Genomic DNA, 11901 nt, shown 5'->3' with positions numbered 1-11901 from the left:
TCTCCTATATAATGGGACCCAAAAAAAACTTGCCAGTCTTGGTAGGAACTCTTGAAAGGCAGATATTTGACTGGGTCACTTCAGATTCTGTTTTTCTGCTTCCAGTGAAGCCTGGATCTTTCTTTTAACTGTGTCCTTCTCTCGATCCTTAATCTATCCAGAAAGACTCAGCTCTGTTGCCTTATTTCCCCTAACCAGGACTTATACTAGATCATTGTATATCTTATTAAAGAATTTTTTTGGGGGATGGGGGAGGTTACATCTGATAATAGCCCAGCAACTAAAATACATTATTATACACATTAGCTTAAAGCCTCTGGTATCCCCTCTCCTGGTACCCCCAACTCTAACTAGGGGATGTTCATGGCTCCTCTTTTCTGTTAATTCCAGACTCAACTTCTTTCTGGGCTACTTCATTTCCCTTTTTGACTCGGCAGCACATAACAACAACAACTCACTTCCCTTTAATTTCCTCCTCTCCACCTTGACTCACCTACTCTAACCCATTCCCATCTTTTTTTCCACACTTAAAGAACATTTCTTTCTTTCTTTTTATTTTCTAAAGACTTTTCCCAACTTTATTGAGGTATAATTGAAATACATTAAACTGCCCATATTTAAAGTGTACAACTTGATCAGTTTTGACATATGTATACACCCATGAAATCACCATTATCAAATAACCTTTCCATCACCCTTCAAAATTTCTTCATCTCTGTTTAATCTGTTCCCCTCTCTATCCCCATCTCTAAGCAATTGCTAATCTGCTTTCTCTCTAAATAGATTAGCTTATATTTTCTACAGTTTCATATAAATGGAGTCATACAACATGCACTCTCCTTGCTTGACTTCCTTCACTCAGTATAATGACTTTGAGCTTCATGCATCTTACAGTATGTATCAATAGTTTATCTTTATTGCTGTGTAGTATTCCACTGTATGGAATACAACCTATTGCATTGGACAAATCTGCTGCTAAAGACCTCTTCAAACGTTAAAGAGCAAAGATGTCACTTTGAAAACAAGGGTGTTTTCCTAAGCCATGATATTTTCAATAGCCTCATATGCATGTGAAAGATGTACAATGAATAAGGAAGACCGAAGAGAAATTGCTGCCTTTGAATTGTGATGTTGGCAAAGAATATTGAAAATACCATGGATTGACTGCCAGAAGAAGGAACAAATCTGTCTTGGAAGAAGTACGGCCAGAATGCTCCTTAGAAATGGGAATGGCCAGACTTTGTCTCACGTGCTTTGGTTATATTGTCAGAAATGGCCAGTCCTGGAGAAAGAGATCATGCTTGGTAAAGTAGAGGGTCAGAAAAAATGGGGAAGACCCTCAATGAGATGGATTGACTGCAACAATGGGCTCAAGCATAGCAAAGATTTTGAGGATGGTGCAGGACCAGGCAGTGTCTCATTCTGTTGTACCTGGGTTGCTATTACCTCATTTACCTGAGGTAGATACACTCCTTGGAGAGAACAATCATGGGAGAAAGAAGGACTGCTAATGCACAGGGAGACAGCTCAGGGAGCAGGAGTACATGGAGGGATGGACACAGAGAGGACAACATTCCATTGTATGGATAGACCACAATTTGTTTATCTATTCACCTACTGATAGATTGACCTACTGACATTTTTGGTTTCTAGTTTTTGGCTATTGCAGGTAAAACTCCTCTAAACATTCCTATACAAGTCTTTTGGTGGACATGCACTTTCATTTCTCTTGGGTAAATACCTAGGTGTGGAAAGGCTGGATAGTATAATAGATATATGTTTAACATTTTAGGAAACTGCCAAACTGATTTCCAAAGTGATTTACTGTCTTGCAATCATTGTATAAGAGATTCAATTGCTCTAAGTTCTCATCAACATTTGATATATTCAGTCATTTTAAATTTAGACATCTCATTATGGTGTTTGGGAGCTCTGGTAGCGTAGTGTCTAAGACACTTGACTGCTAACCAGAAGGCTGGAGGTTCAAACCCACCAGCCACTCCTTGGAAGGAAGATGAGTCAATCTACTTCTGTAGTGATACTGCCTTGGAAACCCAAGGAGAGGTCGCTATGAGTCAGGTCCAACTTGATGGCACATAACAACAACAACAACAACATTATGGTGTTTTGTTTTGTTTTTTAATGCACAGTGGTTTAGTTACCTCTTAACTTCATTTCTACATAAGGGGAGCATATGCTTAGGTTTACAAAGCACAATACCAGATTATTCTTATTGTCCCAGTGAAAATATTAATAGAATTCCTTCTTACTCTCCAAAGTGTCTTGGTTTGGATAATTAAATATATGGTTCTCATTTGGCCATGACCCCATGCTGTCCTTCCATGGCCATAATAGCTTATCAAAGTGTTTTGTTCAACAAAGACTTTTCATTCTTCTAAACAAATTTTTCCACAACAGAATCACAGGAGGAAAGGAGCATTATGTAGTTTAGTGCTGGGCAGGTGAGCATTCTTGCCATCAAACAGGAAACTCTGAAAATGAGGCAAAGAGAGAGTAAAGTAAAGCCAAGAGATGAAGAGAGTCAGACGTGTCCTGATGACATCATCTCAGTTTCAGGATGCAGCCTTGCTAGAGGTTAAGTCTGTTCCTTAAAATTTTTCCACAACAGAATTAGGAAATCTCTTTTTTTGTTTAAGATAGGTTGATTTGGGTGTCCAACACCTGCCATTAAGAGGGTCCTTACAAGGACCAGGTTTGTGGGTCTGATAGAGCCTGGTGGAACCCCTGAGACTATGGTCCCTAGCTGCCCTTCAGGTCTGGAATTGAACCCACACCTGTGGCTTCCAGCCAAACAAAAGACAGGCATAGGAGTTGAACATTTACCTGAGGTAGATACACTCCTTGGAGAGAACAATCATTGGAGAAAGAAGGACTGTTAATGCACAGGGAGACAGCTCAGGGGGCAGGAGTACATGGAGGGATGGACACAGGGAAGAGGTAACTATCTGGAGGAAGTGGGAAGGGAGCTGTTGCATTGGAGTAAATTGTAGTCAATGTCAGAAGACAAAGTGTATGTGAACTGCTGTATGGAAAGTGGATTTGCTCCGAAAATTTTCACCCAAATCACAATTATAAAAAAAATAAAATAAAATAAAAGAGGGTCCTTACAAACAAGTACACATACATAGTAGGGAAATGTGCCTCAGAAAAGCAGTACATTCCTCCCAATCTTGGTTGCCCCTAATTTCACATTGAAAGTACCTTCTGCCTTCCCTGAGTTACAGGTTTTGCTGCGTCAGAATCCTCTTGAATTTAAAGTAGGATCAGTCAAACTGGTTGAGGATGAACCCTCAGAGGACACTAAAAGTCTAAGGTCAAAGTTTTCATCGGTAACCTCACATGGCTTGTTTAATCAAATGCTCTAGTTCAGTATATCTACTGTAATACAACAGGATCTTTAATCTTTAACAAATTATCTTTTAGCAATGTGATTCAAAGAGTTAAGAGCTTTGGGAAGCAGCTTCCAATTCCAGCTAGCATTTCCTTCCTTTTTAATGATTAAATACTTAAACATACCCACATATACTCAGAGAGGTAGATGTACAAACAAACAACACTGTAAATGATGTATGTGAGTTCATGTCTAAATAAGTAGGTGATGTGTGCCCTCGGGTAGCATGAGTTGCTGGTGTTGTTTGAGAACATCTCTCTAGAGTGCAGAGGAAAGGTAATTCAAGTGGAAGAAACGAGAAGGCCTAAAGTGCAGTGTGGAAATGAAGATCCTGCTCAGTACCCTCTCGAACATTCTCAGCCTGACTTTAGTTTGTGCTTGCCCCTTTTCCTGCCAAACTTGAGGATGCAGAACTCAGCGAGAAGGCCCTGGAGCCGCAGGGTGCCTTCCTCACTGGAGTGTCCTGGCCCTAGTCCCAAACCGGCTAAACTCGCATTCTTTTCTGCGCCCCTCGCCTGAAGGGCTCAGCCGGCAGAAAAGCAGCTGGACGACAGTGAGCAGCCTCTCTATTCGGTACAACCTGCCCTAGGTGGACACGCACGTTGCCCGGGCTGCCACTCGGGATCTGGAGCAGCAGACCAGTGGACTGCCTCCTAGTGGTGATCCCTGCCGCTGCGGCGTCGGCAGCCACCTTCAGTCCCTAGCGGAGCCTAATTGTTCTCTGGTACCGCTCCGCTTTCGCCCCTGTAGTGTCAGTCTCTGTCCCTTGTTCTCCAGCATCCCGCCCTCGTGTTCTTCGGCCCCATCCACCTTGTCTCGGACCTGCCTGAAGAAGCCCACTCGCGTGAACCCAGACTCCCGGCTCCAGGACCCCGCCTCTCGCTTTCCCAGGCCCCGCCCCGCCCCCAGCTCCCTGGTCCCGCCCCCAGCTCCCTGGTCCCGCCCCCGCGCTCTCTGGCCCCGCCCCGCGCTCCCTGTTCCAAGCTCTACCCCCCGCCCTCTAACCACGCCCCTTGCACACCATAGCCCCGCTTCCCGCACTCCGGACCCCGCCTCCGAGCCCTGGGGTTCCGCTCTCCCCGCCCCCACGTGCCCCCGGCAGTCCCAGGGAGGAGTTGCTGCGCGGGAGGAGGCGTGGCCGCAGTGCCCGCGGAGGCGCGGGGGGCGGGGCCGGGACTTTGGTTTTGACACGGACTGCGAGCGGGAGCAGTGGCGCTGGTGCTGGGGACTGGACGCTGCTGTGCCGAATCCCGCTCCAGAGTTGGGCGCAGGACTTTTTGCCTGGATAAACGCAACTGCGGCGACGCCTCAAGTCTGGGTACCGCAGCGGCGACCGGATTTCGCCGCTGCAGCCGTCGCCTCTGGGCAACCCAGCAGCTCCTGCCGGCTCTGGGAGAGCGACGCGGAGAGTTTCTCCCGCAGAAACGGCCGGGGCGCGCGGCCCGAGGCGACCTAGGAGGGGACCCAACCGGCTACTGACCTCCACCCGCACAGGAGCCAGAACTGGAGGCAGGGTGCCCGCGGTTTCCCAAGCTGGGCTCGGGCTTCGGAGCCGCAGGTGGACGAAGGACGTACGCCCTGGGAGAGCGGCTGAGAGGTGGGCGCAGGTCGGTTGGTCTGGGATCTGTAAACCCTTTCTTAGTGTCTGTACAGACGAGGACGGCGTTCCCAAGTTGCAGGTGGAGCTGAGTGTCCAGCGCGGAAGTGGTGGGATTGTGCCCTCTTTTTGACCCAGTCCGGGTTGGGACGAACGAAGGGGTGGGATGGCCTGAGCGTTGCCATTGTTGATAGGCGGGTTGGAGGGACGTGGGGCTGGTAGGTGATCTCTTTTCAAGAGAATCGCCTCATAGCCTGTCTGGACCCCGATGTGATAAAACTCATACCGCTCCAGAGGAAAATTCACATGGGCCAGCCTCATTGTGTGTGCATTTTCTGGGATTTGGGGACAGCCATCGGCTCAGGATTCTTGGTTAAGAACTCCAGCTTTAGATAGGGAGTGTTAATGCAAACTCATTAACTAATTGAGTCGATTTGTGTGCTTATTAATTTGTTTTCCAGGTGGCCAAGTCAAAGGTACTTTTTGACGCCGGGCATGAAAGATTTGGTACTTGCCTTTTGTAGCCGCTTTAGCCCCTGAATCCTGCACCTTCCATCCTTTTCCACGTGAGGTCTTTGGTCTCCCGGCTGGCCAGAGGAGGGTTCCACAGAACTGAGGCCTTCCTTGGCTCCTGCTGCTGGCCCGCCATGGGGAGCACCCTGGGCTGCCACCGCTCCATCCCCAGGGATCCCTCAGACCTCTCCCATAACCGAAAGTTCAGTGCGGCCTGCAACTTCAGCAACATCCTGGTGAACCAGGAGCGGCTCAACATCAACACGGCCACGGAGGAAGAGCTGATGACCCTGCCTGGGGTGACACGTGTTGTGGCCCGCAGCATCGTGGAGTACCGAGAGTACATTGGAGGTTTCAAGAAGGTGGAGGACCTGGCACTGGTGAGTGGTGTGGGCGCCACTAAGCTGGAGCAGGTCAAGTTTGAGATCTGTGTGAGCAGCAAGGGCAATTCTGCACAGCATTCTCCCAGCTCCTTAAGGCGAGACCTCCTGGCTGAGCAGCAGCCTCATCACCTGGCAACTGCTGTGCCTCTCACCCCACGTGTCAACATCAACACAGCTACCCCAGCTCAGCTCATGAGTGTGCGAGGCCTGACAGAGAAAATGGCCCTCAACATCGTGGACTACCGCCGGGATCATGGGCCGTTTCGCAGTGTGGAGGACCTAGTGAGGATGGATGGTATCAATGCTGCTTTCCTGGACAAAATTCGGCACCAGGTGTTTGCTGAGAGGTCCAGGCCCCCATCCACCCATACCAATGGGGGCCTAACCTTCACGGCCAAGCCTCACCCCAGCCCTACCTCTCTGAGTCTGCAGAGTGAGGACCTAGACCTGCCCCCAGGGGGGCCCACACAGATTATTTCCACTCGGCCTTCGGTGGAGGCCTTTGGCGGCACGAGGGATGGGCGGCCTGTGCTGAGGCTGGCCACCTGGAACTTGCAGGGCTGCTCGGTGGAGAAGGCCAACAACCCGGGGGTGCGAGAGGTGGTGTGCATGACACTCCTGGAAAACAGGTGAGGACAGGAATTACCAAGGGTGTTGAATGCAAAGACAGCTCTGGCATGGCTTGATTGTATTCATGGAGGCAAATGAGTGGACTTCTTTTCAGGGTAAAGGGGAAGGCAAGAGTATTTAATCAGTGTTCTTGATGCCTCAGACAATATTATCACCTGGGGCTGGGTTCTCCTCCTGCTTCAGAGTTTTTGGAATACAGCTGTGTGGGTTCATGGCCTGTGTCTTAAATGTAATGTATCTGAGATTAATTGATAATTTTGGTGAAAGTGGAGGCTGTGTGGGAGTCCCTTCGTGGTACAAACAGTTAAAGCACTTGGCTGTTAAATGAAAGGTTGGAGGTTCAAGTCTACCCAGAAGTGCCTTGGAAGAAAGGCCTGGTGATCTACTTCTGCAAAATCACCCACTGAAAACCCTGTGGAGCACAGTTCTACTCTAATATGCATGGGGTCACCATGAGTCAGAAGTGACTCAGTGGCAACTGGTTTTATGGAGGTTGTGTAGATGTTACTGCTTTATGTATTGTTTGACTCACAATACTCATGGGGGTTATACTAGATTGGGCACTCTTAAGTCCAGAACTCTTGGACAGTTTCATATGTGAAAAGAGCTACTTGAATATTTTCTTATGAGAGGGAAAAATCACATTTGTTCCATCAAATATGCATATTTGCGTGCATAGAACTGTCATAAAGACTAGGTATTTGCAAGCATATGCACGTGTATATTTACCAAAATACTGTGAATGAATCACTCTTCACTCTTTTTCCTTATTTGAACTGAGGTTGATTTTAAGCCCCATAATTGCACCCCAAAATGTGTGTAATCTCTCTTGTCCCACAGCCAGCAAAGGCCAAACGAACTTGTGTGTGGATATTTGCTACATTTTCCCATTTGAACCAAAGGAGAAGAGAATTATAAGCTAGGCTGTTATCACAGAGTGTTTCCATTTTTCACACACTGCTCTTTGTAGGAACTTCTGTTAACCCTTCATAGAACAGAACAATATTATTGTAGCAATAATTCCTGCTGTTAGTCAAACAGTATACTGTACATTGTAACATAATCAGCTTTTGGAAGGAAAGAAGTAGTTTTAATGGTCCCTTTCAGGCCTGAAATTCTCTGATCCTGGTCTTGAGGGAACTTGCCCTGCCACCCACCAGAAGGACCGTGTGCTTTGGCCAGTTACTGCTTTGCTTTGCTTTGGATTGTTGGTGAGGTTTGTGGGGTGGCATTTTGGTCACATGAAGAAAAGAATCACAGGGCTTTGTGGCAGGGCATCAGGATAAATTAGCAAGGAGAAAAGCAGGTCAGAACTGTTTGCCTGCACGCTTTTGTCACTGAGGAGAGAAGGGACATGCACCGGGCCAGAGAATAAGACCAGAGGAGCCCTTGAGCGCTCTTCTCGCATAGCTGTGTTCTCTGTTTTGTATCATAACTCATTCCTTCTGCAAAATCGTCTTGTGTGCCAATGAAAGCTGAATTGAGTCCTGGGAGACTTTTGTCAGGAACTGCTTGATAATGGTTCTCCTCCATCCTTGGCCACATGAGTATATAAATGGGACAAGGGAAGAGGAGGGGAAGGGAGAGACAACTGTTTAATTCCTATCAGGAGTTTTCTTAAGCCTCAGTTTGGGGGCAGGGGTGGTGGTGGCATTGGTGGGGGTAGAATGAGATGTTGTAGATGTACCTGTAGTGAGGCCATGACCAAATTAGGACCTGAAGTTGTCCCAGTGGGAATGACTGACTGGGCAGCCCTGGCCTATTGATAGTGGTTCTCCTAGTGTGGTCCCTGGACCAGCAGCATCGGCTATTGACTCAGAAGCTCTGGGTTTCTTTGTTAACATGTCCTCCAGGTGATTTAGGGTTCCAGGGTGGTACACACTCTTAGTATGCTCAGCTGTTAACTGGAAGGCTGGAAGTTGAGTCCACTGAGAGGCACGCTGGAAGAAAGGTCTTGCTATTTACTTCCCAAAAAATCAGTCATTAAAAACCATTCTGTTCTGACATACATGAGACCATGAGTTGAGATTGACTTGATGGCAACTGTTTTCTTCTAGGTGATTTTGATGCACACTAAAGTTTGGGAATCTTGTACCATGTCAATCTGGTTTTCTTTTTAAAACCCCTTTCCTTTCCCTGTTCTAGCTTTTCTGCTAAAGTCAGTAAATTTACGCAGAGTTTGCCAGGTGTTATTTTTAGTCATGCAACCCTATGATATTCTTTCTGGCCAGGGTTTAAGGGACTTGTTCATCTTCTGGGACATATATATGTGAACGGTAGAAAATGAAGGAGTGAATAGGAAATAGCCAGTCCAAAGTGTCTCTTCTCCGCAGCATGGGGACTAGGCAGTGTTGAAACCCAGGAGGAGCCCTAGCAACTCTGGCCAGCCTGAAGTTGTTAGGATTTGTCCCATTTTTTTTTCCCTTTTGATTTCCTAGAGGGTCGATGAGTGGTTGAAGACATCCAGCTACTGTCTTCAGGCGAGAGTGTAGGAAGAGCTTACTTAGACCCACAGGGTATAGAAGGGAGTGGCTGTAACTATGAAGGTGACCGGCATCCCCTGCCACATTTCTCACACCTGGGTGACACCTGTTGTCCTGTGAGTTGGTGGTTCCTTTTACCTGCTCACAATGTATTCAGTGTTGTGGACACTTCTAGCACATCGTTAGTGTCTGGTAAATATGAAATAATAGGCTTAGGGCCTAATCCCCCACAGAGCTTGGTGTGGGATGGGGCTGTCCCAGGACAACCAAAGACAGCTAGCTGTGACAAAGTGGATTCTGCATCAAAGATGGCAGTGCCTATTCTCCAAGAGCTGTCTGTTCATCCTGATTCACAAACATCTTTTACATACCAATTGTTCTCTTTATTAGTAAGAGGAAATACATTTAGTTTGAGCAAGAATGGATGCAGGTAGTTTTCCGGGTGGGTCTTATTTTTGCATAAATGTACACATATAGTACAAGAGGTATCTGACTTTGGGATATGCCTTTATATCTTACAGCAGCTTTCACATTCATTTGATTGCCCCAGTAACTCTGGGAAGTAGATAATGCTTGCTTTTATTAATGATTTTCCATCTGTGGGTGAGGAAACTAAAACCAGAGTTAAATGACTTGTTCTGTCATATGGCTCATTAGTGACTCAGCTGGAACTAGGACCCAACCTTCTGACTTTGGATCAATGCTCTTGAAAACATACTGTATTTTGTAAGCACGACACCTAATTCTGCCTCTTGTTCAGGTGTCCCCACCTTACCTAATCAAGGGCATTGCCAAGGTGTGTGCCAGGTACATTTTCTTAAATGAAATCTCACTTTAAAGAAACCCTTGGGTAATTCTTTTGCAAAAGGGATAGGCAGCTCTTAGCTTTCCTTTCTTCGAATCTGCTTCAGTAGGCCTGTTTTCTTAGACTCAAGAGTGCGTGTATGGGGAGGGAGGCAGAGACCTTTCTTGCCCTGCAATGCTGCTGCCTTGGTGGGTGCGCGTGTGTGAGCTCCAAGAAACTATAGTTTGCATGTGCAGCCTGAGAGGTATGATGCACACAGCTAGATAATCAAAATCACCAGGAACCCTCAGGACACCAGCCCAATGGCACAGAACTGATGGGTTTCATCAGATACCTTTTCCAAATCTCAGTCTTAGGCAATGTTTTTCCTTGTTCAGTATTTATGGAGCAAGACTCCTCCAAAAGAGGAAGGTTTCTGAGGAATTTCCTTCCAAAATTTAGTGACAGCCCACATATTGAATGAAGATTGTTTAATTTTTTTTTTTTTCCCTCCTGAGGAGTTGTTTTATTCAAAAGTCTTTTGGTTACTGAAAGTATAATAGGGGAGCAGACAAATAATCTCCAGAAGAAATAAGGAGATATGATGTCTTAGTTGCTCCTTTCTCCCATGGGCTATATCAGAAGGGAACTTGAGTTTCAGAAGTCTCTAGCTTTATAATGATTTAAATCTGTTTTCATGCCACGTGTCCAAAGTCTCAAAATACAAGATGGATTAAGGCCTGGCGACATACACTGATTGTGAATAAAGAGAATTTAGTTTATTAGGCTTGATTAGTAGGATCAATATAGACATAACTCATCTTGTCATTTGACTCATTCATTCAAAAATATGTGTTGAATGCCTGCTATGTATATGCATAAGCTAAATTCAGGAATCAGCTTGGCCATGTTACTTAACAGATTAAAGTAAACATGGATCAATTTGAATGGTTCAGAATCAGAACAGTCTGGTAAACGCGGATTTTTTGGGAAAGTCACTGAGCATGACAGATAACTGCTTATATTTTCCCCACATGAATAATAGGCTCATTCTCAGGGATTGAAGACATTTGGAGTGGGTGGATGAAGCCAAACATAATATCTGGGAACAAAATGCCCAGCAATGTTCTTGAAGTAAAAATTAGGGAATCTATTTTGACAGCTGTAGAAACTGAGGCTCACAGAGATTAAATGGCATCCGTGTGGCCTTCAGAAATGTCAATGTTAGAGCCAGGATTTGAAGCCAAGCAGTTCTCTCTGACTTCAAAGTAGGGAGGAAGGTGTCTTTTCCTAAACGGCATGTTCTCTCAGCTGGCCCTTGACCCAGGATCACCCACTGTTCTTTCCCTGTCTTGGTCTTAGGTATCAGTGCCTTGGGAAAAGTAGAGCTTTACCCCTGGGCAGTGTCAGGTCTGTGAGGTCCCTGCACCCTTCCTGCTTTTGTTCTTCTGAAGGTCAGGGCTTGGGGCCTCAAGTAGAGTAGATCCAGAGGGTGTCACAGCCCCTCCACCCGCCTGGCAAGTGGTAAGTCTGCAACCTTGGGACTGATTCCAAGGTGGAGTTCCGGTTTTCTGAGCCAAGGAGTGCTAGGCCATTTCCAGAGAGAAAGGTGGGTGGTAATAGGACTGCGGTGGATTAATGAGACAAGACAGTGTAAGTGAAGGGAAGTCCTAGTGTGGGAACGACTTGGGGTTTATTTCCCCAAAGAGAAAGGCTTACTTTGGGCTTTCAAGAAAGCTGGGCCTGTTTTGACTCTGATAACAACACATCTGGGGTGTTCAATAGTATTGATTTTCCCAGATTGCCCATTCCTTTATTATTCATTCATTCACTCAAAATATATATATAATTTATATTTACTCTGTGTATATATATATATAGAGAGAGAGAGAGAGAGAGAAAGAGAGAGAGAGCGTGCTCTGGTGGCATAGTGCCTAAGGTATTTGACCACTACCAGAAGGGTGGCAGTTCAAACCCACTAGCCACTCTGCAGAAGAAAGATAGGGCAATCTGCTTCTGTAAAGATTTACCGCCTTAGAAACCCAATGGTGGTCCTTATGTGTGTGTATATATGTGTATGTATATATATATATATATAT

At 46.1% G+C, this 11901-nt stretch overlaps 1 protein-coding gene across 1 annotated transcript in view; it reads left to right on the top strand.

The window, feature by feature from the left end:
- Window positions 1-5656: 5656 nt before the first annotated feature.
- EEPD1 (endonuclease/exonuclease/phosphatase family domain containing 1) overlaps window positions 5657-11901 on the top strand; it is a 173067-nt gene continuing 166822 nt past the window's right edge. Inside the window, exon 1 of the mRNA XM_007950101.1 lies at window positions 5657-6534. Coding sequence (XP_007948292.1) covers window positions 5657-6534 — 878 coding nt within the window. The remainder of the gene's footprint in view (window positions 6535-11901) is intronic.

This window comes from Orycteropus afer, unplaced genomic scaffold, assembly GCF_000298275.1.
Source record: "Orycteropus afer afer isolate SDZICR_OR568_19922 unplaced genomic scaffold, OryAfe1.0 scaffold00263, whole genome shotgun sequence".
Taxonomy (NCBI): Eukaryota; Metazoa; Chordata; class Mammalia; order Tubulidentata; family Orycteropodidae; genus Orycteropus; species Orycteropus afer.
This window is presented reverse-complemented; position numbering and strand designations above follow the sequence as displayed.